The 27,681-nt window shown below is 59.6% G+C and overlaps 1 protein-coding gene across 2 annotated transcripts; it reads left to right on the plus strand.

The window, feature by feature from the left end:
• On the plus strand, window positions 1–27,681 carry SLX9 (SLX9 ribosome biogenesis factor). 2 transcript variants are annotated; one of them, XM_047798068.1, is made up of 6 exons: window positions 1–268; window positions 12,213–12,321; window positions 17,575–17,643; window positions 24,127–24,277; window positions 26,343–26,408; window positions 26,805–27,681. In XM_047798068.1, exons 1-6 carry the CDS (start codon window positions 131–133, stop codon window positions 26,923–26,925), a joined length of 654 nt encoding a protein of 217 aa, XP_047654024.1. In that variant the 5' UTR covers window positions 1–130; the 3' UTR covers window positions 26,926–27,681. The 2 variants fall into 2 exon arrangements, with proteins under 2 accessions (XP_047654024.1, XP_047654017.1); XM_047798061.1 differs by having other exon boundaries at window positions 3–268; window positions 26,340–26,408.

The following is a 27,681-nucleotide window of genomic DNA, read 5'->3' on the forward strand; positions in this document are numbered from 1 at the left end:
GGGGAGAAGAGCGGATCCCAGCGGCCGGGCTCCTGTTTCCGCCGGGCCCCCAGCACGCGGGACCGACTTCCGGGGGCTTGTGGCGCGTGTGCCCGCGGCTTCCGGCTGGCTGTGGGTCTCCGCGGGCGAGATGGGGAAAGTGCGCGGCTTGCGGGCTCGGGTGCACCAGGCTGCGGTGAGGCCCGCGGGGGAGGCCGCGCCCGGCCCCGCGCCCCCAGCCCGGGAGGCGGCCCCTCCGCAGGCCCCGGCCGGCGGCGTCGGGGCGAAGGTCAGCTGGGGACACCACCGGCGGTGGGGGCGGGGGCAGAGGTGCGGCGCACTGTGCGGCCTCGGGGGTCCCGGGCTGGCTTTGTGGGCGCCCCCCAGAGCCCGGGACCGCGGCCCGGGCCGTGTTGGCTGCGCGGCCTGCGGGCCTTCCCGGTCCGCGGAGGGTCGTGGCCTCCGTGGGCCCCGAGGCTCGGCGCACGGGCGCGACGGCCCGGGAGGGGTCGGCTTGCTCCGCGCCTGGCGCCGTGCGGGGAAGGACCAGAAGCCGGCCACGGCCACGGGCAGAAAGGGTGCTCGAATGCGGCACAAACAGCTCCCGGGAAAGGAAAGGGAAGTCCCAGGGTCATCGGAAAACGAGGAGCAAACTGAAGAGCCCCTGTGCCCCGTGCCCAGCCCTCCCAGCCCTAAGCAGCCGCCCATCTGTTCTGTGCATTTCGCATGGATGGAGTCTTTCGCGTTGGGCTTCTCGCATTTAGCGTGGTGTTTCAACGTTCCTGCAGGTTGTATGACTATCACCCCTTCACTCCTTTTTATGGTGGAACATGTTCCACTGTGTTTTGTTTATCACGGGCTGACCCGGGGCTGCCTGGAAGCATCTACCGGTGTCTGTAACCAAGGGGCTCCTCTGGGGATTGTGGACCAGTCTTGTTGGCTTGTGGGGCCCATGGCTTTGGGCCAGTAGTGCTAACGAGAACAGCTATGCTGTGTGCCAGGCCGTTTACGTTGTCATAACCACACCGACTGGTTTTGCGGGGAAAAACAGAGTTTAAATAAATTACCAAGGACACTCGGCTGCTGCTGTTTGAACCCAGGATCTGGCCCCAGTGCCCAGGCTTTCATAACAACGTTTTTACCCCCAATATAATTGTGTTAATTTCTTGCATTTTATCTTGTGTAATTGATTAAAGAGCTAGATTTTCATATACGCATTATAAACTTTTTGGGTGTATTTCCCATGATATGTAATTTTTAAGTTTTTTTTTTTTTTGTCTTTTTTAGGGCTGCACTCACGGCATAGGGAGGTTCCCAGGCTAGGGGTCAGATCAGAGCTGTAGCTGCCAATCTACACCACAGCCACAGCAACGCTGGATCTGAGCAGCGTCTGTGACCTACACCACAGCTCATGGCAACGCTGGATCCTTAACCCACTGAGCAAGGCCAGGGATGGAACCTGAGTCCTCATGGATACTAGTTGGGTTCATTAACTGCTGAGCCACGTGGGGAACTCCTATAATTAATTTTTAAATTAGTGCATATTTGATTTACAATGTTGTGCCAATTTCGGTTGTGCCAAGTCACAGCAGAGTGACTCAGTCATACACACGTATACATTCTTTTTTACATTATATTCTATCGCGGTCTATCCCGGGAGGTTAGAAATAGTTCCCTGTGCTATACGGTAGGACCTTGTTCTAAGTGTAGAAGCTGTATCTGCTAACCTCAAACTCCCCTTCCTCCTTGGCAACCACAAGTCTGTTCTCCATGTCTGTGAGTCTCTTTCTGTTTTGTAAGTGGTTCATTTGTGCCTTACTTAATTTAATTTTAATTTTATTTTTTTCTTTTTAGGGCCCCACCCATGGCATATGGAAGTTCCCAGGCTAGGGGTCCAGTAGAGCTGGACCGGCCTACACCACAGCCACAGCAATGCAGGATCTGAGCTGAATCTGTGACCTACACCACAGCTCATAGAAACACCAGATTTTTAACCCACTGATCGACGAACCTGTGTCCTCACGGGTACTAGTCAGGTTCATTACTGCTGAGCCATGATGGGAACTCCCATTTGTGCCATATTTTAGATTCCACATATAAGTGATGCCATATGGTATTTTTTTCTTACTTGCTTCGCTTAGTATGATAATCTCTAGTTGCATCTGTGTGGCTGTGAATGGCCTTATTTTGTGCTTTTTAATGGCTGAGTAGTATTCCATTGTGTATATGTACCACATCTTGATCCATTTATCTTTCTGTGGACATGTAGGTTGTTTCCACGTCTTGGATATTGTGAACAGTGCTGCAGTGAACATAGGGGTGCATGTGTCTTTTTCAACGAAAGTTTTGTCAGGATATGTGCCCAGGAGTGGGATTGCTGGATCAAAGGGTAATTCTGTTTTTAGTTTTCAGAGGAACCTCCATACTGTTTTCCACAGTGGCTGCGCCAGTTTACATCCCCACCACCAGTGCAGGAGGGTTCCCTTTTCTCCACACCCTCTCCAGCAGTTGTTACTTGGTAACAACTTGGTAAACTTGGTAACGAGGGCCATGCTGACCAGCGCGAGGCGGTACCTCGTTGCGGTTTGGATGTGCGTTTCTCTAACAGTGCTGTTGGACATCTTTCCGTGTGCCTGTTGGCCATCTGTACGTCTTCTTTGGAAACATGTCCATTCAGGGCTTCTGCCATTTGTCAGTTGTGTTGTTTGTGTGCTGTTGAGTTTGTGTTGTGTGTATGTTTGGAGATGAAGCCCTTGTTGGTCGCGTTGTCTGCAGTTATTTCCCCCATTCCGCAAGTTGTCTTTTCGTTTTGTTTTTGGTTTCCTTTGCTGTGTGAATGCTTGTCAGTTTGATTAGGTCCCTTTGGTTTATTTTTGTTTTATTTCTGTTGCTTTGGGAGACCTAAGGAAATGTTTGTATGGTTGAAGTAGGAATGTTTCACCTATGTTGTCTTCTAGGCGTTTGATGGTGTCTTGTCTTAAGTTTAAGACTTTAAGCCATTTTGAGTTTATTTTTGTGCAAGGTGTGAGGGTGTGTTCTAGTTTCATTGATTTACATGCAGCTGTCCACATGCATTTTACGTTCTTGCCTCCTTTGTTGAAGATTAATTGACCGTAGGTGTCTGGGTTTATTTCTGGGCTCTCTATTCTGTTCCGTTGGTCGGTCTGTCTGTTTTTGTACCAGTACCACACTGTTTTGACTACTGAGGCTTTGTAGTATTGTCTGAGGTCTGGGAGAGTGATGCCTCCTGCTGGTTTTTTTCCTCAGGATGGCTTTGGCAATTCTGCATCGTTTATGGTTTCATATAAATTCTGGGGTTATTTGTTCTAGTTCTCTGAAAATGTCGTGGGTAACTAGACCGGGATCATATTAAATCTGTCGATTGCTTTGGGCGGTATGGCCACTCGAGTAGGTTAATCCTTCCAGAGCAAGAGCATCGGTTTCCGTTTCTTGGAATGTTTTTAATTCCCTTTCCTAATGTTTTCTAGTTCTTGGCATATTGGTCTTTCACTTCCTTGTTCGTGTTTACTCCTAGTCCGTCCCCCCCCCCCCACCGCCTTTGTGCAATCTACTTGTTGCATCGGTTTTCGTGGGCTGTGTGTTTCTAGAAAGTTGTCCATTTCTTCTAGGTTGTCAGATTTGTTGGCATAATTGTTCATCAGGTTCTGAAACTTTTTTTCTATTTCTGCAAAATGTCCATTGAGATTTCTCCTTTTTCACTTCTTATTTTATTTGAGTTCTCTCTCTTCTCATGGTGAGCCAGGCCAGAGGTTTGTCAATTTTGTTTACCCGTTCAAACCAGCTTTTGCTTTTATTGATTTTTTTCTGTTGTTCTTTTAATACGTCTTATTTATTTTCTTTCTGATCTTTGTTATTTCTTTCCTTCTGCTGACTTTAGATTTATTTTCTTTTTCTAGTGCAAATAAGCACTTGGATTATTTGAGATTTTTTTCTTTTTTGACGAATGTCTGTCTTGCTATGAACTTCCCTCTAAGGACAGCTTTTGTGGGGTTTTCATTGTTGTTTGTCTCAGGATACTTTTAATTTCCTTTTTGATTTCTTTGCTGACCCATTGGGGTTTTAGTAGCATGTTTAGTCTCCAGGTAGTTGGTTTTTCTCATTTCTTTTCCTGTGGTTGATTTCTAGTTTCATGCCATTGTGAAGATGCTTGACATAATTCTGTGTTCTTCAACTTGTTGAGGTTAGTTTTGTGCCCTTACTAGGTGATCAATCCTAGAGAATGTTCCACGGGTACTTGAAAAGAATGTATATTCTGGATTTTTTTGGATAATGTCCTGAAAATATCAATTGGTCTGACTGTTCTCTTGTGTCATTGAGGATCTCTGTTGGCCTCCCCCCCCCCCCCCCCCCCGCTTTTTAGGGCCACACCTGCAGCATATGGAAGTTCCCAGGCCAGGGGTCGAATTGGAGCTGTGCTACAGCCACAGCAGCAGCAGATCCAGGCCTCGTCCCCCCCTTTAAACTGCAGCTCATGGCAATGCTGGATCCTAATCCACTGAGCAGGTCCAGGGATCACACCCACATCCTTGTGGATACCGGTTGGGCTCTTAGCACTGAGCCGCGGTGGGAACGCCCTCTGTTGCCTTACTGGTCTGTCTCGAGGATCTGTCCATTGATGAGAGTGGGTGGTAAGGTCTCCTACTGTGAGTGTATCCCCTCAGTTTCTCCTGGTGTGCCTGTCGGATGCATGTGGGTGCTGCTACGGTCGGAGCGTAGATGTTGACGAGTGTGATAGCTTCTCGTGAACTCATCCTTTTAGCCTTAAGTGGTGTCCTTTATCCTCCTCTATGGCCTTGGCTTTAGGGATGTTTTGTCTGATTTGAGTATTGTGACGCCTGCTTTCCTGCCATTTCCATTCACGTGAAATGGCTTTTTCCACCTCCTCATTTTCAATGTACATGTGTTCTTCGCCCTAAGGTGAGTCTCGTGCAGGCGGCATATTGTGGGCGCTTGTTTTGTTACCCAGTCTGCCGCAGTGTCTTTTGATCGGCGCGTTCGGTCGGTTGATGTCTGAGGTAGTTATTTTTGTTATCGCTAGTGTTGTTTCGGAGTGTAGTTGGTTTACAGGTTTACAGCGTTGCGTTCATTTCAGACGTACCGCAAGGTGAATCAGTCGTGCGTTTAGGTCTGTCTGTTCCTTTTCAGATTCTTTCCCTTCCAGGTCGTCACACGGCACTGCGCGGACTTCCCTGTGCTCTGCAGTAGGTCCTTCTACCCGTCGTTTCCACAGCGTGGTGCGTGTGCACGTAGGTGTATCCGTCCCGCGCCCCTCGTCCCGCGCCCCTCGTTTATCCTTCCCCCAAAGGTGACCCGGTCAGTTCTGTTTCCTTTTTGTTCCTTTCTGTTTCTTTTTGTGGTTGGATGATTTCCTTTCATCTTATGCTTGTATCCTTTCCTCTTTGGTTTTTGTGAATCTTTCGTTTGTTTGTGATTTGCGATTGCCCCGTTTTTCAAGTGTTTTAACCCCTTGCTGTATCTGCTTGCTGTAGACCGATAGTCGTGTAGGCTCAGGCACGTCCTAAAAAAAGAACCTATGTTTTTTTTACTCTCCTTACCCCCATTTTATGGTTCTCGGTGTTCTTTCTGACATTTTCGTGGCTATCCTTTTGCTCTTCCTTGGGTTGCCGTCACTTTCACAAGTAGGGCTTTTTTTCCTCTTGGATCTGCACTCTGGCTTATTTGTGTGTGTCTGTGGGTCTCTTTCTGTTTTGTAGATGGTTCATTTGTGCCATTTGTTAGATTCCACATATACATGATATCATGGTATTTCCTTCTTTTTCTGACTGACTTAGCGAGATACTCTCTAGCTGCACCTGTGTGACTGTGAATGGCGTTGTTTTGTTCTTTTTTAAGGCCACGTTGTACTCCATTGTAAATATGCACCACATCTGTTTAATCCATCTGTTGGTGGACATTTTGGTTGTTTCCATGTCCTGGCTATTCGTCTGTTTTAACTGATAGTCTGTGGGTAGAGTATTCTAAGTTGTGTATTTTTCCTTTTTAGAAAAATCATGCCATTCCTTTCGGCCGCAGTGTTTGTGTAGAGGAATTAGCTGATAGCCTTATGGGGGTTCCCTTATAATTAACTCTTTGTTTTTCTCTTGCTGCCTTTATTTAAAAAAAAATTTTTTTTTGCCTTTTTCTTATGGCCACACCTGTGTCATGTAGAAGTTCCCAGGCTAGGTGTGGAATTGGAGCTGTAGCTGCCGGCCTAGGTCACAGCCTCAGCAACGCGGAATCTGAGCCACGTCTGCGGCCTACACCACAGCTCATGGCAGCACCGGGTCTTTAGCCTACCGAGCAAGGCCAGGGCTCAAACCCGCATCCTAATGGATACTAATTGGGCCTGTTCCCACTGAGCCACAGCGGGCACTCCGCTTGCTGCCTTTGGAATCTTGCCCTTATCTGTAATTCCTGCCGTTTGTATTATAAGATGTCTTGGTGGGGGTCTCTTTGGGACCCGTGCTTCCTGTATGTGGGTGTCTGTTTCCGAAACCCTTTAGATTTGGGACGTTTTCAGCCGTCGTTTCCTCAAATGCGTCTTCAGCCCCCTTTTCTCTTCCTCCTCCTCTTCGGACCCCTGGTTCGCCTAGCCTGACGCGCTTCACGTGAGTCCGTGGATGGCTGCGATTTTTGCTCCTTTCTTCTTTCCCCTGTGGCTTCCCGTGTGCTGTCCTGCTCGGGTGGGCTTCCTTCCGTCCACCTTCCGAGCCACGTGCTCGTGCCTCTGCGTGGCTCCCCCTGCCGCCCGTTGTCCGCAGCTCAGCCCTTACCTTCGAGGGTGAGCCTTCTCGTCTTACCCGGCTCCTCGTCGTTTCCAGCCCCTTTCCACAGTAGGCTGCGTTTCTGTCCATGGGCGTTCTCACCTTCTCCGGGTTTTCACGACCTCCCCTCGAACCCGCTGTCTGCCGAGGGCGGCTGCATTGTTCCTCCTTCGGGGAGGCCTGTCCCCGTCACTGGGAACGGTTCTGGCGCTGCTTCATTTCGCTCCTGTGTCTCCTGCTCTGTGAGTTTAGGGGCAGCAGCTGTCTCCTGGCATCTTGGAGGGCTGTTTACACGCAAGGGCATCCCTGGGTAGCTGGTGTGGGTTTCCTGGGTTTTGCTCTGAGGCTGCTTTTGCTCAGTGTGTGCAGGCCGTTGTCCCCTGGATAGGGGGTGTGTGGGTGCTCGGCCCCCCTGTGCGTCCAGGGAGGTGGGGGCAGTGGGTGGTGCCTGCAGTGGTACCCGGTTGCGGGGCCCTTGGCCGTGGCTGTGACCCATAGGAAGGTGGAGGGGGTGCCCAGTCATGGGGCCCTTGGCAGGTGCAGTGTGTGTGGGGGGGCATGTGCCTTCCCAGGGGGTGGGGGCAAAGGCTGGGCCCTTGGGGGTAAGGGCGGCAGCAGCAGGCTGGGGGGCCCCTCCCCCATGACCATGTCTGGATGTGCCCATTCCCAGGGGTGGGGGCAGCAGGCAGGGGTGAGCCTCGCCCACCTCTGGAGTCCGGGATGGCTAGGGTGGCTCGCACCCACCCCGACAGCCCATGCAAGAGGGGCCCCGCCACCCGAGCCTGTGTGCAGAGAAAGAGGTTCTGTGGCAGTCCGGGCCCGTCCCTCGTGCTCCCCAGCAGCAGCGCCTCCCTGGCAGCCCAGGCCTCCTGCACCCCCCAGCACCACTCCCCAGCCCCCTCAGGCCGTTCCCGTGCAGCCAGCCCGAGGCCTCTCCCCGGAACTCACCCCTAAGGCCCCAGCCCCTCTGCCCGGCCCCCGCCCGAGTGCCCAGTACGTGGTGCCCTGGGCGCTGGCACTGATCTTTGTGCAACTCTGTCTCTGCTTTGCCCTCTGGTCGACTGCTGTGCTTTTCTCTGAGGCTTTGAGGCTCCCTCTGTCCCCGGGATCCCCCAGTTAGGGGGCCCCCCAGGGCGCAGGTTCCTTTCCGCTTTCATAGCTCCCTCCCTGGAGTGCTCGTCCTGTCCTGAGTCCTTTTTTTCTCTCCTCTCTCCCTTTTTTTTGGTCCTGCCCAGTTATGTGGAGGTCTTCTTGCCCGTTTTGAAAGTCTGAGGTCTTCTGCCAGCCTTCAGTGCTTGTTCTTTGAGAATCATTCTGTGTATAGATGCCCCCCACCCCGCCGGCAGCACCTGTGGCATATGGAAGTTCCCGGGCCAGGGATCGAATCCAAGCGACAGCTGCAGCAGCGCTGGGTCCTTAGCCCACTGTGCTGCCCAAGAGACGACACCCAATCCTCAACCCACTGTACCAACATGGGAACTCCTAGGTTGGTTGGTTATTTTTTTTATTTTTTATTTTTTATTTATTTTTTTTTCTTTTTGCCATTTCTTGGGCCACTCCTGCGGCATATGGAGGTTCCCGGGCTAGGGGTCCAGTTGGAGCTGTAGCCACCGGCCTACACCACAGCCACAGCAACATGGGATCCGAACCACGTCTGCAACCTACACCACAGCTCACGGCAACGCCGGAACCTTGACCCACTGAGCAAGGCCAGGGGTCGAACCCGCAACCTCATGGTTCCCAGTCGGATTCGTTAACCACTGCGCCACGACGGGAACTCCTAGGTTGGTTGGTTGGTTGGTTGGTTATGTTTTTAACGTATCTGGGGGGGCGGTGAGCGCCACGTCCTGCGCTTCCACCCTCCTGACAACTTTCTGAGATGACATTCACGTCACTAATGCCCCCACTCCAAGTGTGTGATTCGGCGGGTATTTCTTCTTTCCCTGTATTCACAGATCTGTGCCGTCCCCACTGCAGACATCGGGACACGTTCGTCACCCCACAGGAAGCCCCGGACTCAGTGTCCGTCACCCTGGCAGTCACGGAGCTGCTTTCTGTCTGTGTATTTGCCTCCTCTGGACATTTCACACAAATGGAATTACGCCATGTGCGACCTTCCGTGTCAGGATTCTTCCACTAAACATGTTTTCAGGGCCTGTCCTTATAGCATTATTTTATTGTTTTTTGTCTTTCTGTCTTCTAGGGCCACACCCGCGGCCATAGGGAGGTTCCCGGGCTAGGGGTCCCATCGGAGCTGTGGCCGCCGGCCTCCACCGCAGCCCCAGCAGCCCAGGATCCCAGCCGCGTCTGTGGCCCACAGCACAGCCCACGGCAATGCTGCATCCTTAACCCCCTGAGCGAGGGCAGGGATCGAACTCTCAACCTCACGGTTCCAACCTCCTCGCCACCACAGGAGCTCCGTTATGGCATTACTTTTGTAGCGCTCGTTTCTTCGCTGTCCTCCTTCATTTTATGACTTGCAAAGATTGCGCCGTGTGGGCCTCCCGGTCTCCCAAGTCGACGAGCGCTTGGGTGGTGGCTCGCGGCTGGTCATCCTGGTCCCACCGCTGCGGCCCGGGTTTCTCTGGGGGCCGGGAGGGGGCTCTGCCGGGGCGCGTGGCGCCCTGCGGGGCTGTTTGGAGATGATGTCCCGCAGCGGCCGCCGCCTCCTTCGGTGCTGTCGGCAAGGCTCGGGGGGCCCGGGGTCCCCATCCTCAGCAGCGCTGAGCGAATCCCAGCGGGCCCGAGGCGGCCGTGCGTTGTGTCCACGTGCATTTCCCTCAGGGCGAGTGGACAGCGTTGAGCTGTACTTTTTCACGGGCTTGTCGACTCTTTGTATATATGTTGTGTTTGTGTTTTTGGAGAACTGTCGATTCAAGGAGTTCCCATGAGGTCGCCCCGGTTCCCCGGCCTCGCTCAGGGGGTTGAGGATCCAGCAGCGCACGTGAGCTGCGGTGTAGGTCGCAGGCGCAGCTCAGATCCCGTGTTGTCCGGCAGCTGCAGCTCCGACTAGACCCCCAGCCTGGGAGGCCCCAGATGCCGTGGGTGCAGCCATAAAAGGATAAAAAAAAAAAAAAGTGTCTGTTCAGGTCCTTTGCTCATTTGAAAACTGGCATCGCTTTGCTAAATTTCAGGTCCGTGCGTTCCGGAGAGAAAACCTTTCCGGACACACAGGGTTTGCAGGCGTTTCTTCCACCTCCAGAGTGCGTCTGTTTCCTTTCTCGCCACTGTCCTTGGAAGCACAGGCTTTTCTGGTTTGACGGGTCTGGTTTGTCTTGTTTTCTCCTGCCTGGGCTTTTGTTGTTGTGAGCAGTCCAGTTTTCGCTGCACACCTCGGGGGAGTTTGAGCCGCGAGGCTGGGTCGGTGGACGTCCTTTGGCTGCGGATGCAGAGCCCGTGCTGCTCCTCGGTGGTTCCGTCTCAGTCCAGCGAGAGGGTCGTCCCGGCCTCTCCGCCCCTCGCTCTCACTCCCGGCCGCGCGGGAGTGGTGCACGGCGTGTCTGAGTGTCGCAGCCGTCCGTGCGTTGTCCGCGTGCCTCTTTCGTGTCGTGCCTCTTTCGTGTCTCGTTACGTGGTCGCCTTTCCCAGGTCTCGTTTTGTTTTCTGGATTTGAACTGCTGTCTGGTGTCTTTGCCTTCCGCCTAAAAAGCTTCACGCGTGTTTCTTGGAAGGCAGAGCTGCCGACGCGCTCGGCTTTGGTTCCTCCTGGACTGTCTTCAGCCTCCGCTTGGAGGGTAGCTGGGCTCTGCTAAGCGTCTGGGTCGACCCTCTCTCTCAACCCTTTCACGGCCTCCCGCCCCGTCTGGCCTCGTTGTTTCTCACGAGACGTCCGCTGTCGGGCTTTCTGGGGTTCTCTGTGTGTGAGGAGTCACTTCGCCGCTGTCCGAGTTTTCTCTGCCTTTAAACGCTTTTGCCTCTGATGTGTCTCGTTGTAAATCTCTGAATATCTTTTCTGCCCCTTCTGTCTCCCTTCTTTCGGCGCTTGCACTGCAGTTACATAGGTCCGTGCTCCCAGTGGGGCTCTAAGACTCTCCTTGTGAGGCTGTTTCAGTTCATTTTCTTCTGCAAAGCTTTGTCTTTCTCCACTTTCTTCTTCAAATGGTGTAATTTGTATTGATCTTCGCATTCACTGATTCTTTCCTCTGCCAGCTCAAATCTCTCTCTCTCTCTTTTTTTTTTTTTTGGTCTTTTTAGGGCCACACCTGCGGCACATGGAGATTCCCAGGCCAGGAAGATCAAATCAGAGCAGTAGCTGCCGGTCTACACCACAGCCACAGCAATGCGGGATCCGAGCCACGTCTACACCCTACACCACAGCTCACAGTAATGTGGGATCCTTAACCCACTGAGTGAGGCCAGGGAGCGAACCTGTGTCCTCATGGATGCTGGTCGTATTTGTTAAGCACTGAGCCAGGACGGGAACTCCCACTCCCTGTCTCTTTACCGATACCCTGATGGGCTCTTGGGCGTCCCCCTAGGTCTCTGGACAAGGTCTCTGTCAGTCCTGTGGCTGTATCTGCAGTGGCTACTGTGACGTCGTTGCCACGTCCAGCATGCTTGCCCCTCAGAAGCGGCTCCTGTTGCCTGGGTCTTGCTTTCCAGTTTCTTTGCACGTGCCATCCTTGGCGGTAGCGGAGAACTTGGTGTCTTGGGTGGCGGGTGGTAGCGCCCAGGGGGCTGCCAGTGTTGCTGGTCATCGTCCTCCTTTGCTGGCCGGGCTCTGGCCACCGGCTGAAGCCCACTCTGCCCGTGTGCGGCCCCCTGCCCCCCCACTCATGTTTGGTCTCCTTCTTAGCTCTTAGCCTGGCAGCATGGGCCAGTGCAGGCCTCTTGCTGGTCTGATTAGGCTTCTGCCCCGGTGGCCACATGACCTTGGCCCTTCACCCCGGCGATGTCTGCTTGGCTGGGAGGCTGTTGGCCCAGCCTGGGAGCTTATGTCTTAACCCACTTTCAGCAGGCCCAGCAGCTTAGAGGAGCTGGTGCAGCCTCCAGCCTGCCACGATGCTGCTTCCTGGGGGCTGCCCTGGGCCAGCTGTCTGTCCAGAGGTCGTGCCCGAGCCCCTGAGTTCCCGACCCCCTTCTGAGGCCCCGTCCTGGAGCCTGGACCTGAATGGGCCACCGGCCCTGGCCTAGCGCATGTGCCGGGCAGGGTGACCTGAGGGTCTGGACCTTGAAGGGGTCAGTGGGGGCCACGGCCCTGGGGGAGGTGGCTGGGGGGAGGCCAGCCGGAGGGGCCCTGCTTCCCTCTCAGCGCTCCTGCTGCGGAGGCTGTGCTTCCTGATCCTTGCTGACCCTGCGCCTGGTCTCGGCTGGGGCCTGAGGGGCAGGAAGGATGGCCTCGGGCTCCAGGCAAGCTCCTCCGGGGCTTGCTCTGGGGACGGGGGTCCGGCCCTTGCCGAGGGGCCTCTGGAGCCGCGGAGCGAGCCTTGGTCTCTTCCTTCCCTTCAGGAGTGGGCAGTCGTGGGCGCCGGTGTCTTTGCCGGGACCACCATCGACCCCAGCGCCCTGGTGCAGAGGCTGGACCTGGACGCGAGGAGTGTCGCCTCCATCAGGAGAGGTGAGAGCCGGCGCGGTGGGCCTCGGGTCGGGGCCTGCGGGGCTGGTGCTGAGCCTGCTTCCCCGGGCTCGGGGCCTGGGCAGAGCGGAGGTGCGCGCACGCAGTGCTGGGTGCTTCTGCAGCGAGCTCCCCGCCTCGGGGCTTCTCTGGTGCGTATTTCTCAGGGTGCTTGGAGAAAAGACGCACCCACGCCAGAAGGCCATTGTCACCTGAGCAGGCGCGTGCTCATCCTTCTTTCAGGCCTGAAAGCTCGGGTTGACCTGGTCGCCGCGCAGCTTCTTTGTCGGATCAGGGTGAGCAGGGCCGCCCCGCTGCTGCCCCTCTCGTGTTTTGTCACGAGGGAGCGGGCTCTTTTCCGACCGCGCTCCCCGTTTGGGGCTCTGCCGGTGCGTCTCCCCGTCTTGATGAGCCAGCGCTGCTTGGAGCCGGAGCATCCCGTCTGGGCTGCCTGGGGCGGGGAGTGGGGAGCAGCACTGGGCATAGAACCTCGCTCTCTGGGGTGGCCCCCGTGCCGTGTGTGCCCGCCAAGCAGCTGGAAGGCAGAGCGTGCGAAGCCCCCTGCTGGGAGCGCCGGGGGTGGGGTGGGGGGGGGGCAGGGCAGGGCTGTCGTGAGCAGTGTCCGGGTTCCGGGTGTGATTCCCCGCTTTCCAGCGGCAGCTGGTCGCGAAGCGGTAACTCTTCCCAGGTGTGACTGCATCGCGCGCCTTCCTTGAGGTCCTGGCGTTTGCATCACTGCTGCGGGCTTTCCTTAGCTGCCCCAGGCTCCCCACCCTTCTTTGTGCCTTGAAAACTCGTAGGGCAGGAAGTGGGAGCACGGCAGCCCACACCTCCTCGGTCCTGAGCTGGGGTGGCCGTCACCGCGCGCTTCTGTGGCGGTCCCTGATGGCAGCGCCCTAGCGAACGCCCGTGGATCTGGGACCCTGTCCTCGCGGGGTCCCTCTGCGTGCAGCGGGCTGAACTCAGTTACCCTCTGCTTTCAGACTGAGCCGGAGGGGCTTTAGAAAATTCCAGGCCACCCAGAGAGCATGGCCCCCCAGAACCCGTCAGATCTGGCCCTGGCCTGAAGACCAGGGGAGAGCGGGGAGGAAGGAAGGGTTTGCGGCCTTTGCGAGATGGTCCAGCGGCTGTGGCCACGCGGTGGAAGGTGCAGCTGAGGACAACGTGTGTGCTGCCCACGGGTCCTCGAGCCCACGGTGCACGGGCCACGCAGGGAGGCACTTGGGTGGTCGGGAGGCGGAGGACAGGGGTGGACCAGCCCCCGAAAGGCAGTCCCTCCACCAGAAAAGCTTTTCTTAGGATGTCAAGATGTCGTACTATAGAGAAATTAGAGTCTTAGCGGGAGGAGAGGCCTGGGCTGGGAGCCCTGCTGGTCTAGGAGCGGGTCTGGCTCCAGTTCTTCTGAATCCAGGCAGGACCTCTGCGCTCCCCCACCCCCCAGCAGAACTCGGCCTCGCCCTGAGGGCCTGTGGATTTGGGGACCTGCACCTGCTCAGGCAGGGAGCCGCCTGTCTGCTCCACTGCGTCTGCTCCAGGTGGGGGCATGAGGCGACCGGCCAGTCTGGGGCTTGCACCCTGGCTCCTGCGTCCTGCTCCGCATGAGGTGCCAGCCTGGCAGTTCTGTCGCCAGTTCTGTATTCCTTTGCACCGATGTTGCAGGAAACGGGCCCACTCTGTTCAGATCAGCGCCTGGGGTGTCAGCCAGGACCCGGTACAGTGCTCCGTCTATGCCTGGGCTGGGCAGTCCCGGCCTTGGACTCAAGCACAGAGTTGGGGGGTGGAGCGGGCCTGGATACGGACGCAGGACAGGACTGGAGGAGGGTGGAAACGGGTCCTCAGGGGCCTCTGGGCGAAGAGGTTGGGGAAGGGCTGCTGGTGAGCAGACCGGCCTGGTCTCAGGGCCGCAGTGGAGACTTTGCTCTGGGGACACCTGCTGCCTTCATCTCGGGGACTCTGCTCCTCTACGGCCTCCCCTCCCCGACCCAAGCAGAGGTCTGGGCTGTGACACGTGCCCCGCCCCGTGTCCCTGCGGCCTGAGCTTCCCCCTGCTGGCAGACCGCTGCGGTTGCCTCTCAAACAGGTGTCGCAGGCAGGCGCTCGGCAGGGGGCAGCAGAGCCGCGTCGCCCAGCCTTGCCGTCTGTGCTCACAGGCTGGGAGCGCCTTGGCCTCCTGGCCGTGGGGGCAGGCCCCGGGGAGGGTGCCCACGCCTCCAGGGCCTCCTCACTAGCAGGGCCTGAGCTCTGCGTGCTTGACCAGAGGACTGGAAGACGTGGACCTCTGCTCTGGGCCCGACGCGGGTGGCATGTGGCCCTGCCGACCTGGAGGGCAGGAAGGGGCCCCACTGCGGGCGGCTGGGCCCTCAGGGGCTTCCTCCTTGCAGCCCCTTGATGGGCTCTTGCTGTGGGCCGTGCAGGAGGGTTTGGCTGCAGCCTGGCTGCGTGAGGAGGTGTGTCTGGAACAGCGCACAGCCCCCAGACCTACTGGTGCCCGAGGCATGGTGAGGTCCACCCCTGTGACACTGCCCTGTCACCTCACCCTCAGCAGAGGTCTGTGTGCAAGCTGACCACCTACCCTGCGACCCACCCCTCAACCTGGCCTTTTTTTCTTTTTTAATTCTGGCCGCCCTGTGGCCAGCGGCGTCTCTCAGGTCCGGCTGCGGTTGTAGCGCTGTACCGGGGATCGAACCTGTGTCCCAGTGCTCCCGAGACGCCGATCCCGTTGTGCCAAAGCAGGAACTCCCCTCGCCTGGCTTTTGAAAATGCTTTGCCGAAACCCCTTGCGGGGCTCGGGGTTTCAAGCTCTGGTTCACCCCGTGGTGAGCCTTTCTCTGCTCCAGATCCCGACGTTTCCGTGTTGGAACTTGAGGTCAGCAACGCGTCCACACGGGGCCCCTTTCGCAGGAGCCGGGCCGCTGCCCTGGAGTCTGGAGGAGGGGCCTTACGTTCCAGGCCAGCTGGGTGACCGGGGACCCCCGAGGGGTCATTACAGGGGCCTCCTCTGTGTTTGACATTTCCGTTAGGGCCACCACGGGGCCAGGCCGTCTTCTTTGGGCTGGATCGGGTGCCTCTTTCCACAGCCCCGGGGATGTCCAGAGACAGGACGGAGCACTGCCCTGGGCAGCTGTCCTGCCCTCACTCAGCCCCTGGGGACACGGGCCCTGCACCCCCCACTGTCTCATTTAAGGCTGTAGCTTTGGCATGGTGGAGGGAGGGCTCTGCCAGGTCCTTGAGGGGTTGGGCTTCTGGAATGTCTGGATACTCTCAGGGTGCCTGGCCCAGTGCCTGCTCCGGCTGTGCCCTTAGGGCAGCGTCTGGCTGCCGCCCTGGCCAGAACGACCCCAGGTCTCAGTGGGACTGACGCTGCCCAAACCCCCTGGGCCCCAGGATCACGTGCCGGGTCCTTCCCAGGGGGGCCGCTGGGCAGAGGTCCCCGGCAGAGCAGGAGGGTCCCGAACCCCTCCTTGCATGGATGCGGTGCGCTCACGGTTTGCTCTCTGTCCGTGGTCGTAGACTCTCTCACGGTGATAGAAGCTTGCAGGAGGAGGGGAAGCTTCCTGAACCTTTGGGAGCGCGGCCCCAGGCACCCCGCCTTCCCCCGTCTCCTGCCTCCTTGCTCAGCTCACGCCCCAGACAGGTGCGCCCTCAGCCCACCCCCGCCCCAGAGTGGCACCGCGGCTGTCACCCCGTGGGTGGCTCGGCCCGTGCCCTCCTTTCCTGTTCCCCCGCCCCGCCCCCCCAGCCGCCCGCTGACTCGGCCCGGGGGACACAGTCCTGGCCCGGGGGGGGGGGGGGGGGGGGCGGCTCAGGGCGAGCGAGGAGGCGAGGCCGCAGCCGGTGGGGTCGGGGCCTTGGGGAAGGGATTAGGCTCCCAGGGGCTCTACGCGAGGTCCCGACCTGAGACGCCCGCCGAGCAGGGCCCGGTCTCTGTTCCCGCCCCCCCCCCCCCCCCCCCCGGGCCGCCCTGGGTCGGCCGCGGTCACCCGGGAAACCCGCGGGACCTGCACGGAGCATGTCCTGGGCTGAAGCCGCCTTATCTCCGGGGAAACCGGGCACGGCCAAGCCAGCGGGCAGCCTGAGGCGGACGCGGTTGCCGAGGCCGGCGTCTCCTGCCCGGCGCCCTCCGCCCATCGCGCGGGCACAGTCCTGCCGAGGCCGCCCCGCGAGCGCCCCTTCGTCCGCGCCCTGCCGAAGCCTGCGCGCCTGCGCGGAGCGGGGGGACGGGGGGTGGGGGCTGCGCGCGCCAGGCCGCTCTGCCCGGGAGGGAGGGTGCCGGAGGGGCGCCCGCCGCCTCGGCTTCCTGCCCACGTCCGAGGTCACGCCCGCCGTGGCGCCCCGAGGAAGCGGAGGCCCGGTCGGGAAGGCGCGGGCACCCCTGGGCTGCTCCGGCCCGTCCTTAGAGAAGGGGCGACCCCGCCTGCCTGGCCTGCAGCTGGCACCCCCGCTCCCCCTCCGTCCCCCCGGGGTGGGGGGTGGGCAGTGCTGTAGGCGTGGGGCGGCCCGTGGTGTCGGCTTGGAGCCCGTGGCTCAGCCCCAGGGCGCGGGCACCTGGCTGGGACACAGCGGTCCTCCCCGGGGCTGTGCCTGTGGGGGAGGCCCCAGCTGGGCCGGGTTTATGGTGGATCTTACACCCGGTGGCTCTAGCACCCCACTCTGGCAGCGTGGGCCCAGGCCTCTCTCCGGGCTGTGTGAACAGCCGCCCCCGCCCCATGTCCCCCCACGGTCACCCTCCTGCATGTCTGTGTCCTGATCTCCCCGTCTGTCTCCCAAGGACCCCGTCAGACAGAGTCAGGACCCACCCACGACGCCGTTTATCTTGCGGCCTCTGTCAGGTCCTCTCCAGGCCCTGCACGCTGGGAGGTGCTGGTTTGGCGCGTAGCGAAGGGGTGAGGACAGGCTCCTGGGGAGGGGTCACCAGCACGGAAGGCAGGCCCCCGGGGCTGGAGCTCGGGGAGCGGGGCAGGGGGGGCAGCCTAAGTTCTGATGGCAGAGGTGCGAGGACCGGGGGTGGGTGCGATGAGGGGACAGGACACCTGCCACGCTGGCTGGAGAGGGGCCCGCGGCTCCCAGAGGGGGCACTGGGAGAGAAGGGTCCCGCTCGGCTCTCTGGGAGGTGGTTGGGCATGGGGCCACCTCAGCTGCAGGAAGGTCCCCACCAGGGTTCAGGGGCCAGCCCCAATCCTGCCCGGCCCCATTCGTGGGCTCTGGGCTTTGTCCTCGGGAAGGGACGCTTGCTCACCCCATGTTCTCTGTCCCCAGGTGCTGAGGCCAAGGCTGTTCTGCCCAAGAAGGAGAAGCTGAAGCTGAGGCGCGAGAGGTGGCTGCAGAGTAAGTGCTCGGGCTGGCCGCTGGGTGGCCGCTGGGTGGCCTGGGCCTGGGGACCTGGCCGCGTGGGGGAGGGCACCCTGGGATGCTGCCCCCTCGCCGCTGGTGTGTAACACGTCACCACCCCGAGTCTGCTGGGTGTCGTGATGCGGAACCCCCAGGGTCACTTTCCCCAGCCCTCCTCCAGGTGTGTGACAGTGCGGCCCTGGAGAGGGGGCTCTCTGGCCACCCGTGGGTCTGGGACCCCAGGCCTCCGCCCTGCAGGGGCCAGCCTTCCCTCCTTTCTTTCTCAGCCCCTGTCCGAGTGGGTTCCCCCTTGTTTTGTTTTGGAAAATACACTTACTTTTCATGATGTTGAATATTTGCTGATGTTTTTCCAAATACTGTGGTGATTGCTTTGAAATTTTTTCCTTAGAGTTATTTTTTCAAGCGTGACTTTGCTGACTTAAAATGAACTTGAAATGTTTTTTTTCTTTATGTTCTCACCCAGTTAAAATATGATCTGTGTTTTTCCTTGAGGGTTTTAAAGAGATTGTATGCTTTTAATTTTTTAGAGAAATTTATCCATTTTTTTCCCGATTATTATTTCTATATTTTGTCACTTTTCGGCTGTTTCTTGTGGAAATGCATTTTCTTTTTTGTGGTCCCCGGCGTGGAGCTGTGCAGAACGTTCCTGGTCAAGTGGGTTTGGAAAAGTGAACAGACCATGACCTGGGGCCTGAGCACGTCCAGGCTTATGATTCTTCGACGACGTTTAAATCTTCTCCCACGATGGTCTCTTTTTTTTCACCCCAACTTGAGTTAATCTTGGTCGCTCACTTTCCTATGAAATCCTCTGATCTAATCAGACCTCTTTATTAGCTAAGCGTTGTTGGTTGGTTTTTCATTATTAAATATCCCGTTTAGGAGTTCCCACTGTGGCTCAGAGGTAGTGGGCCCAATTAGTGTCCGTGAGGATGCAGGTTTGATCCCTGGCCTTGCTCAGTGGGTTAAGGTCTTGCCACAAGCTGTGGCATAGGTCACAGATGTGGCTTGGATCTGGCTGTGGCTGTGGTGTGGGCCGGCAGCTGCAACTCCTATTTGACCCCTTGCCGGGGAACCTCCATCTGCTGCAGGTGCGGGCCCCCCCGAAAGAAGACGAAACATCCTGTTGATTGTTTCGTTTCCTTTCTCTAATCTCTGACTAGTTCTGTCTCTTCCGTTCCAAGAATTCTCGTGTGTAGCTGTCAGCTCTACCATCTTGTTTTCTCGATTAGCTTCTGTTTCTGTGTCCCGGCCTTGGTTCCTTTAGGTTTGTGTTAGTGCCTTAGTCATTTATTTGCGTATATTTTGTTGGGGCCTGAAGGGCTAAATTAGCCTCTCAATATTGACGGGACCTGTATGTCATGAGCAGGTGCCCTCGTGCCCACCGCCCGGGTTTCACAGGGCAGCTCACGTCTTTATCACGTCCCCGTTCACGTGTCCTTTCCATCTGTCCAGACACCAACCCATGGCTCAATCCAAAGGCAGTCACAGACTCAGCAGGCTCCCTCCCAAACGCTTCTGCTGGAGTCCAGCCTTTGTTTATGGCTCTTTTTGATTTTGAAGTGAAGTTTACATGCAGGGAATGGAGAGCTTGAGTGTGCTGGTCAGTCGGTCATGCCAGATGCACAGGCCTGTGCACCAGAGTCCCTTCAGGGTGGAGAATGTCGCCGTAGCCCAGACGCCCCGGTCCCCTGGCGAGAGCCACCGTCCGATCGATCGCTCTCCAGGCCGAGTCGGGGCGTCCCTCCCCAGACGTCCTGTAAGAGGCATCCCTGGAGCTCTGCCCGTCTGTGTCTGGGCTCTTGCGCTCACCCGCCGAGGAGCCTTCCTTCACGCGGATGTGGCCTTCGGTGCCTGCTTGGCTGTGGCTGGACACCTGGTGTGTCTTCTCCTTCTAGCTGCTGGCGCCGCGCCTGCCGTGGGCATTCTCTCCGGGTCTCCCTGTGGATACCGTTGCCTCTCTCTCGGGTGGACACGTGGCGGGAGCGCCGGCTCACGGGGCAGGTGCGTGTCCCCTTGGATAAGCCGCTCCCGGATGTCTCTCCGCTGCGCTGGACGCTTGCCCCGACAGCGGGGGGCAGTGGTGGCTGCGCCGCGTGCGTCCCGCAGTCCCGGCTCTCCTGCTGAGCGCAAGGGGGGCCCCGGCGGCGTGGGCTGCGTTGCCACTGCCGCGGGGGCCGTCGGGGGTCTGATCCACGGGGCCCTTGCCGAGCTCTTCGGCATCGAGCCCCAGGGCTCCCCCGTGCCGGACCTTGGGCCTTGGCCTCTGTGTCTTGCAGGCTATTTTCTCCCAGACCGTGACTTGCCGGTTTATTTTCTTGACAGTTGTTTTTGATGAGCAGGCGTTTAATTTGAGGAAATGGCTTTGCCTTTTTTCCTTAAGTGGCGTGTGTGTGTCTCTAAGAAAATTGCCCAGACCCACGTCCTGAGGGAGCCGCTTACTCTGCTGGGAGTTGCCGTCGGGCTTTTGTGCTTAGGTTTCCGCTCCGCCTTGAGGTGCTGTCTGTCTGGGGTGTGGGGCCGGGCAGTGGTTAAGGGTCTCGTTCTTCAGTTGTTCAGCACCACGTGTCGTAAAGACCTTTCTTCACTCATCCAGTCGTCTTGGTGTCTCTGTGAAAAACCAGATGGCGCCTCGGGGAGGTTCTGTTTGTTGTCCCTTCTCAGTACCAGGCTGTCCAGAGCACTCCGGCTGCAACGCGGGTCTTGGGGTCAGGTGCAGGAAGTCCTGCATCCCATTTTCTCTGTCCCAAGACTAATTTCAGTGGCTCAGGTCCTGAGCATGTCCGTACGAATGTTACCGCAGGCTTGTCGATTTTTTTTTTCTATCACAGTGTATTTAATTTTTATTTTTGTCTTTTTAGGGCCTCACTTGCAGCATATGGAGGTTCCTAGGCTAGAAGTCGAATCAGAGCTGCAGCTGCTGACCTACGCCACTGTCATAGCAACACGTGATCCGAGCCACATCTGCGACCTACACCACAGCTCACGGCAACACCAGATCCTTAACCCACTGAGCGAGGCCAGGGATCGAACCCGCGTCCTCGTGGATCCCAGTCGGATTCGTTACTGCTGCGCCACAGCAGGAGCTCCTTGTCAGTTCTTACAGGTCATTGCCACCACAGCAAAAGCTGGTAGCATGTAGGAACTGCTTTGACTCCACAGAGGAGTTCAGGAGGTCGTGATTTTAACACATGGGATCTTCATCCATGAACATGGTACATCTTTCTTTTTATTTAGCGTTTCCCTAATTTCCATCGTCCGTGTTGTGCAATTTTCAGAGCAGAGGTCTTGGGTTTTTGGTTTTTTTTTCTGCATAAGCTTATTGCTGATTTTTAGTTTTTGAAGCTATTAGGAATGGAGTTCTCAAAAGCTTCATTTTTCCAGTTTTCTGCTCTTTATTATTATTTACTGATTACTATCGTTTTATTATTATTTTGTACTCTCTGGTCTTGCTAAAATTGTCTATTAATTCCAGTAGTTATTCGGTAGGTTTCTTGGAATTTTCTGCAAAATAATCGTACCACTTGTTAAAATAGAGACACGCTGACATTTTGCTTTCCAAACTGTGTTTTATGTCCTGGGCTCATCCTGCGGCCCGGGGCTGGAGCCTTGGCAGTGTTGATAGAAGGGGTGGGGATTTTCCCTGGTCTCCGGGGCCAAGGACTGGGCCCCGGTCAGTGTCCCGTGAGCTGCCCTCTTCAGGGTTGGTAGCCCCAGGCCGCGATGCTGTGTGCGGCTCGTGGTCCTCACAGGACTCTGTCTCAGGCCCTGTGTAGAAGGGACGCCCCTCTGTTTTGTGTAGGTGAGCAGACGTGGGCAGGGCAGTCGTGAGGGCACGCCTGGCTTGACGGGCCTTCCAGGAGCTGGGCCGGCCCTCCCAGGCACTGCGTAGGCGCAGAGGCGTCAGCTCATAGGAACTGCCCCCATCAGCACCCCGCACAGGCGGTGAGGTTGGTTTTGGAGGCCTGGTTCGCACAGGGGAGGGCTTTCTTTTCGGTGGATGTTCTTATGGCCACACCTGTGGCGAACGGAAGTTCCTCGGCGCCGGTTCCTTGACCTGCTGTGCTGGGCGGGGATGGAACCCAAGCCGCGGTAGAGACAAGGCGGCTCCTTAACACACTGCACCACAGCGGGAGCTCCAGGGGGTGCTTCCTGGATTGTCCTGAAGCTGGTTGTAGAGTAAATACGTAGGAGGAAAGGGCTGTCAGCCTCTAGGAGCCCCCACACCCGCCCCGGCCAGCAGGTCTGTGAGCTCCAGCTCGCGGACCCGCCTCTTCTCAGCGCAGGCGCGCCTCTGCTGGCAGACGCCTCGGTTAGGCAGCACCTTCCGTCCTGGGCTTCGTCGCCCTCGTCCTGAGCGGATGGTGGGGGGCCGTCGCTCTCTGGCCTGTCCAGTGGGGGCCTGGCCTGTCCCTGCGAAGCAGCCCCTGCAGGGACCCCGGACACGCGTCCCCGCATCATGCTGTCTTGGCCTCGGCTCCACGCGCGGGGGCCGCGCTGCCTGGCCAGCAGCGCCCTGCCCTGACCAGCCGGCGCTGCCCTGGGTCCCCAGGCGGCTTTGGTGCCGGGCCTGCAGCCGCGGAGGGAGCCGCCCCGCCGCTCCCTGCCTGAGCCCCCGCCCTGGGCTCTGGACGAGGCCCCTGGGTCCGGGGGAGCGGGGGACACTGCTGATCCTGGGGGTGGCGAGCCCTGAGGCGTCACCCGGTCGACTCTGACGGCTGCGGCTCGGCCTGGCCCAGGGCAGGAGGCGCCTGGAGCTCAGCTCGCTGGGGCGAGGCCAGCAGCCCTGGCCGCCCAGGCCCCCGGGCTCTCCCGGGCTGGCTGCGGCCCCGGCTGTGTCCCTGGCTTGGCTCCTCCGGGCAGGCCTCCCAGAGCTTCTCGGCGCTGCCCCAGGTCCGCGAGCTCGGGGAGGAGCTGCTCTGCCGGCCTCGGGAAGCCTGCCAGCCTCCCAGATAGTTTCGTTTCCAGAAATTACTCTCTTTGAAAATGCCTGTGAGGGTCCCCTCGCTTTGCACCACACCTTCTGGGGCCCCGAGTGTGTTGCTGGGGCCATCCCGAGTCTGTCTGTGCTCATGGGGTCCCCAACCAGGCCCCTGTCCTCCTGGCCGGCTCTGAGCCTGGTCATCACCGCCTTCTGCCCGGGGTGCCCTGCCTCCCTGGCCTCCCACACCTGCCCGGAGGGCTGACGTGCGGCCACAACGCCCAGAGGCCCAGGGCAGACGCTGCCCTCGGGAGGGCGAGGTCCCCGCCGCGGGTGGATGGATGCCCTCCCCGGCATCGCCTGGCTGCTGCCCGCTGTGCCCCGAGTCCTCTGGCTTTCGTCAGGAGGGTGCTTTCAGCTCCCTTTTTCGATGTAATTCAGAGTCTGCAGCTCGGTTATTTATGGCCCCATAAACCTGGCACGATGGGGAGGCAGCTAGTGTCTCAGGCTCCGAGCCGGCCCTCCCCCGTCCATCACAGCCTCATCTCAAGGTTTTTAATAGCAGAGCCTTTACCATTTGTTTTTACTTTTAAGGGCTCCAGTGCAGAACAGTGAGGAAATCAGATATCACAGATTCAGGCAGCTTCCCCACAGCAGGGTCTACACCCAAACCGTGAGCTGGTTTCCACGAGCCACGCCGCGGAGAGAACGCGATTGAGTGCACATTCTATTGGAAGTTTGGGAAGTATTTTGTTTCAGCTTAATGTTTTTGTCTTCATACGGCCGCACCTGCAGCACAGGGAGGTTCCCAGGCTAGGGGTCGAATCGGAGCTGTAGCTGCCGGCCTACACCACAGCTGCAGCAACGCGGGATCGGAGCCTGTCTGCGACCTACACCACAGCTCACGGCAACGCCGGATCCTTAACCCACTGAGCAAGGCCAGGGATCGAACCTGCAACCTCCTGGGTACTAGTCGGGTTTGTTAACCACTGAGCCACGACGGGAACTCCCTGGAATACATGTATCTTAGAAGGAAAGTCATATCCTGAGGTGGCGCCCCGCCTGGACCTGCCTGGACCCCTGCTCCAGAGCAGAGCCGCAGCCCTGCCCTCTGCTTGGCACTCTGACCCCTGGCCCTGCCACCCCGTCCCGGGGTCTGTTCCAGCGCCCGTGCCCCCGCCCCCGTGCAGGAGCCTTCTTGAGGCCCCGCAGCTCGGGTCCCCTCCTGTTGGGACCAGCCCCTCTCGCCATGTTCAGTGTGGCCCCGCGTCGAGTCTTCGTCGAGGGCCACGTGCTCGCTCCCGGGTGCATCCAGGGGCCACGAGCGCTCGGGCAGAGGGAAGGTGCCGGCCACTGGCTGCGCGGCTCCTCGCGGCAGGTCCTCGGGGCCTGCGGCTGGACGGCGCCTCCGCGACTGCGGGCGAGCCGGCTGGGAGCCCGCACCCCTGTTTCCAGGCCGAGCTCCACTCTGCGGCTAAAGGCAGCGGCCAGGGCGCTTCCCTCGCTCGTCTTTGCCCTGACCCTGCGGCCCCCTTCCTCAGAAATCGAAGCCATAAAGCTGGCGGAGCAGAAGCGCCAGGCGGAGCGGAGGCGGAGGGCCACGGCGGTGGTGGGGGACCTGCAGCCCCTGAGGGACGCCCTTCCCGAGCTGCTGGGGCTGGAGGCCGGCGCCCGGCGGCCACCCGCCCGACGGTGAGTGTTGCGTCTGGATGCCCGGCCGCGTCCCCCCCGCCGTGACTGCTGCCCCCCTGGGGTCCCTTTGCTCTCCCTGGGCTGCCGCTTCCGTGGAAGGACAAGGCCACCCAGGCTGGCCGGAAGGTGCCCGAGTCGGGTGTGACCACGGCCTCAGCCAGAGAACAGACGGGAAGGGCGGGAGGCTTCCCCTTCTGGCCCAGCTGCCGGGCTGTCATCATTTACTGTGTTGTCCTGGAAACAGGTCTTCTTCCCCCTGGGTTCCCCCTTCAGGAGGAAGGATCTGGGGCCCCCGGCCCCCCTTTCACAGCCAGGGTGACGGGACGTGCTCAGGGCCCTGGGCTGCAGAGGTGGGTGGAGGTCCCAGCCTGGCTTGGGGTGGAAGTGCCCAGAACGCTGATCCAGACGAGGAGTGGCCACCAGAGCTGAGATGTGGCGACCGAACCAGAGCCTGGGACGCAAATTCCATTCCTGGTTCTTGAACAAAAACCTGACCGGGTCAAACATCCTCTCCCTGCCTTTCGTTTTCTCATCTGAAGATGCACTCGCGGCTCCCGGGGGAGGGCTGCGTAACCACGCGGCCGGCGGCCCAGGAGGAATGGGGGAGGCTGCCCGGGGCTGCGCGCTCGGCCCCCGCCTCCTGTCATCCGGGTCGCCGTCCCCGCAGGCGCCTCTTGCCACCAGGGAGCTGTTTGTTTAAATAAACGTTCTTTAGAACAGTTCTGACTATAAGAAAACGACAGTGGTGAGACCCACCGTCCCAGCGAAGCTCCTGTGACGCCCCCGGTGTCATCCTGCGTCCGTGCCACATGCCCGTCACGGTTTAGGAGCCCAGACAGCAGGCACCTAGTCAGAGGTGGCCAAGGCTCGCGGCTTCCTCGGCTTCCCTCGGCTCCTGCCAGGGTCCCCCTGCTGTCCCCGGGCCCAGGCCACCCCCCGCGATGACACCTTACGCGAGCCCCGCGGCCATCGCCTTCCACTTAGCGCGTCTCAGGCGCGAGGACCGCGTCCTGCCCGAGGGTGGATGTCCCGGCGATTGCCGCTCACGCGGTGATCACACCTCACACGTGAGGTGGAAGCCGAGGCCGAGGGGCAGAGCAGCCTCAGGCAGCAGGCGTCCAGAGCCAGGGCCCCCGTGCTGGCAGCGCTGGGGGCCTCGTCCAGCCCGAGGGCTTCTGGACGCTTGGCCGCAGGATGTGTGCACTGAGCAGAGCGTTGGTCCTGGCAGGAAAGCCTTCGTCCACTGTCCATCCCGTTCAGTCCCAGGGGCAGAGCCGGGCCTGGGCGCCGTGAGTGAGCCAGGGCGCCCACCAGGGGACCTCAGAGCAGGCGGGCAGGACCGCTGCTGGGTTGAGTGCTGGGGTCTGTTCTCCACCCCCTCGGCCTGGGGAATCCACGCCGCCTGCCTTGTGCACAGTGGTAGCCCCAATGGGGAGGCCCAGGCCTGCCCCTGGCAGCTGCCTGCCAGGCCCCAGACATGCCCTGAGGTACCTCGCCTCTGCCCTGAGCCAAGCTAGGCCCCGGGGGGGACTCTGGGTGCCTGCGCCTGCCTTGGGGTGCCAGGCAAGGCCCCCCCCTCCCCCCGCCGGCTCCCATCACATGGCTGCCTCCTGGGGGTGCCGGCCAGAGAAGGGGAAGCCGGGGCCCCTGTAGACCTCTGGGTGGACGAGGGAGAGGGGTCGGTGGTGGAGGAGCAGCCGCAGGTCCCGGGGCTGGGGCTGGGGTGGGGGGTGAAGGCCGGGGGGCCTGCGGTGGGCGGAGCCGGAGGGGGAGGGAGTAGACAGGAAACTTTCATTCATGATTCAGAGGAGGCTTGAATAAGAGATGAGGCTCCTGGACCGGAGGCTACATTTAGGTGTCAGCCCAGAACTCACGGGTTTCCTGGGCCTCCCACCCCGCCTGGGCCCCTGTCCCACCTTTGGCGCTGTGTCTGCGAGGCCGCTTGTGTTCCCTGTCGCACGGGAGGGAGGGAGCCCAGTGTGGGACCATGGCCTCGGCTGGCCTGCTGGCGGGAGGTTCCAGGTGACCTGCGTGCTGTGCTGACGCGCTCCTCTGTCCACAGCAGGGCGGCCAGTAGGCCCCGGCCAGCCGAGTTGAGCCGGATGACTGCGGCCCAGAGGCTCCAGCTCCTGTGAGTACCACCTGCCACCGAAGGGGCTGGCCCCGGCGCCCCTGGAAGGTGGCGTCACTGTGCTTGCTGCAGACGGGGGGCCGGCTGCTGGGCTTGGGGACGGGCCCAGAGTGACAGCACCGCTGGGGAACTCGGGGTCAGGGCCTCCGGCGTCATAACCCCGTGTGGCGGGCCTGGCCGCACCGCGCAGAGCTCACACCCCTGCTTGCTGCTCCTGCTGCGCATCTGCGTTGGCGGTGCTGGCGGGGGTGCTCCTTCTGTAGGCACCCCTGTGTGCAGGGTGGGGTGGGGGCGGGGTCTGTGTGATGGGAGGCAGCCCCAGGGTGGCCTGGCCCCACCCCAGGTGCTGCAGGCAGGGGCATGGCCTTGGCTGAGCTCTGCTGTCCTTTCTTGCAGGGAGGAGGAAAGGGCCCGGTTTCGGGAGCTGCTGGCCAGTCCGGCCTACAGAGCCGGCCCCCTGCTGGCCATTGGGCAGCAGCTGGCCCAGCAGATGCAGCTGGACGGCGGCCAGCTGTGACAGCCCCCGGGGCCCTGCGTGAGCTCCGAGGACGCAGAGGAGGTGCCCAGAGGGGCCCGACCCCACCATAGTCGCCCGGAGCCACCAGCCCCTAAGCGAGAGAAGTGGTGACACAGCCGTGTTGTGACAACTCTTTTTCCGTTAAAAAAAAAAAGTGCCAGAAAAATCCAGAATGTCTCTGGAGCTCAGCGCCAGTCCCCTGGGAGGTGGCCACTCCGCTGGCCGTTCTCGGGCTCTCCAGTGTGGTCTCCGTTCGACCACAGCGACCGCTCGTTCTGCGTCAAGAGGAAAACCTGGTTTCCAGCCCCCCAGTGACCCCAGGCTGCGCGTGGCCGGGCCGGGCACGGCCACCTCCTCGCGGCGCTTCCGACAGGGACTCCAGCCTGTGCCCTGACGCCAGGGCCGTCCCGCGCCCTGCCTGGGCCAGGACCCGGGGCACGGAGGCTGGAGGGGGGGCAGGGGAGGTGAGGGGCGGGCCAGGCGCTGCCGTCCGCCGTGCAGCCTCAGACCTCGCCCTGGAAAGTGGCCTGAGAAGCTGCCGATGTGCAGGGAGCCCCAGAGACCCTCCCCCCAGCAGAGCCCAGACCCCCAGAAAGGCAGCTGGGGCAAAAGCAGGAGGGCAGAGGTGGGAGAGGACCCCCCTCCTGGGAGCCCCGGCTGCGGTCTCATGGGGGGCTTCGGTGTCTGCGTATCTGTCTTCTGATCTTTGTGGACTAATCTTGGACTCTTTGTAATAAATTTGAGGACAGAGTTAAA

Source organism: Phacochoerus africanus, chromosome 1 (genome assembly GCF_016906955.1).
Source record: "Phacochoerus africanus isolate WHEZ1 chromosome 1, ROS_Pafr_v1, whole genome shotgun sequence".
Classification (NCBI taxonomy): domain Eukaryota; kingdom Metazoa; phylum Chordata; class Mammalia; order Artiodactyla; family Suidae; genus Phacochoerus; species Phacochoerus africanus.

What these genes read in the sequence shown, in the direction of transcription:
- SLX9 (XM_047798061.1), top strand. Translation starts at nt 131, where the DNA reads ATGGGGAAAGTGCGCGGCTTGCGGGCTCGGGTGCACCAGGCTGCGGTG. An exon ending in CCGGCGGCGTCGGGGCGAAG is followed by an intron (nt 269 to 12,212) that starts GTCAGCTGGGGA and finishes CCTTCCCTTCAG; the next exon opens with GAGTGGGCAGTCGTGGGCGC. An exon ending in GCCCAGAGGCTCCAGCTCCT is followed by an intron (nt 26,409 to 26,804) that starts GTGAGTACCACC and finishes CCTTTCTTGCAG; the next exon opens with GGAGGAGGAAAGGGCCCGGT.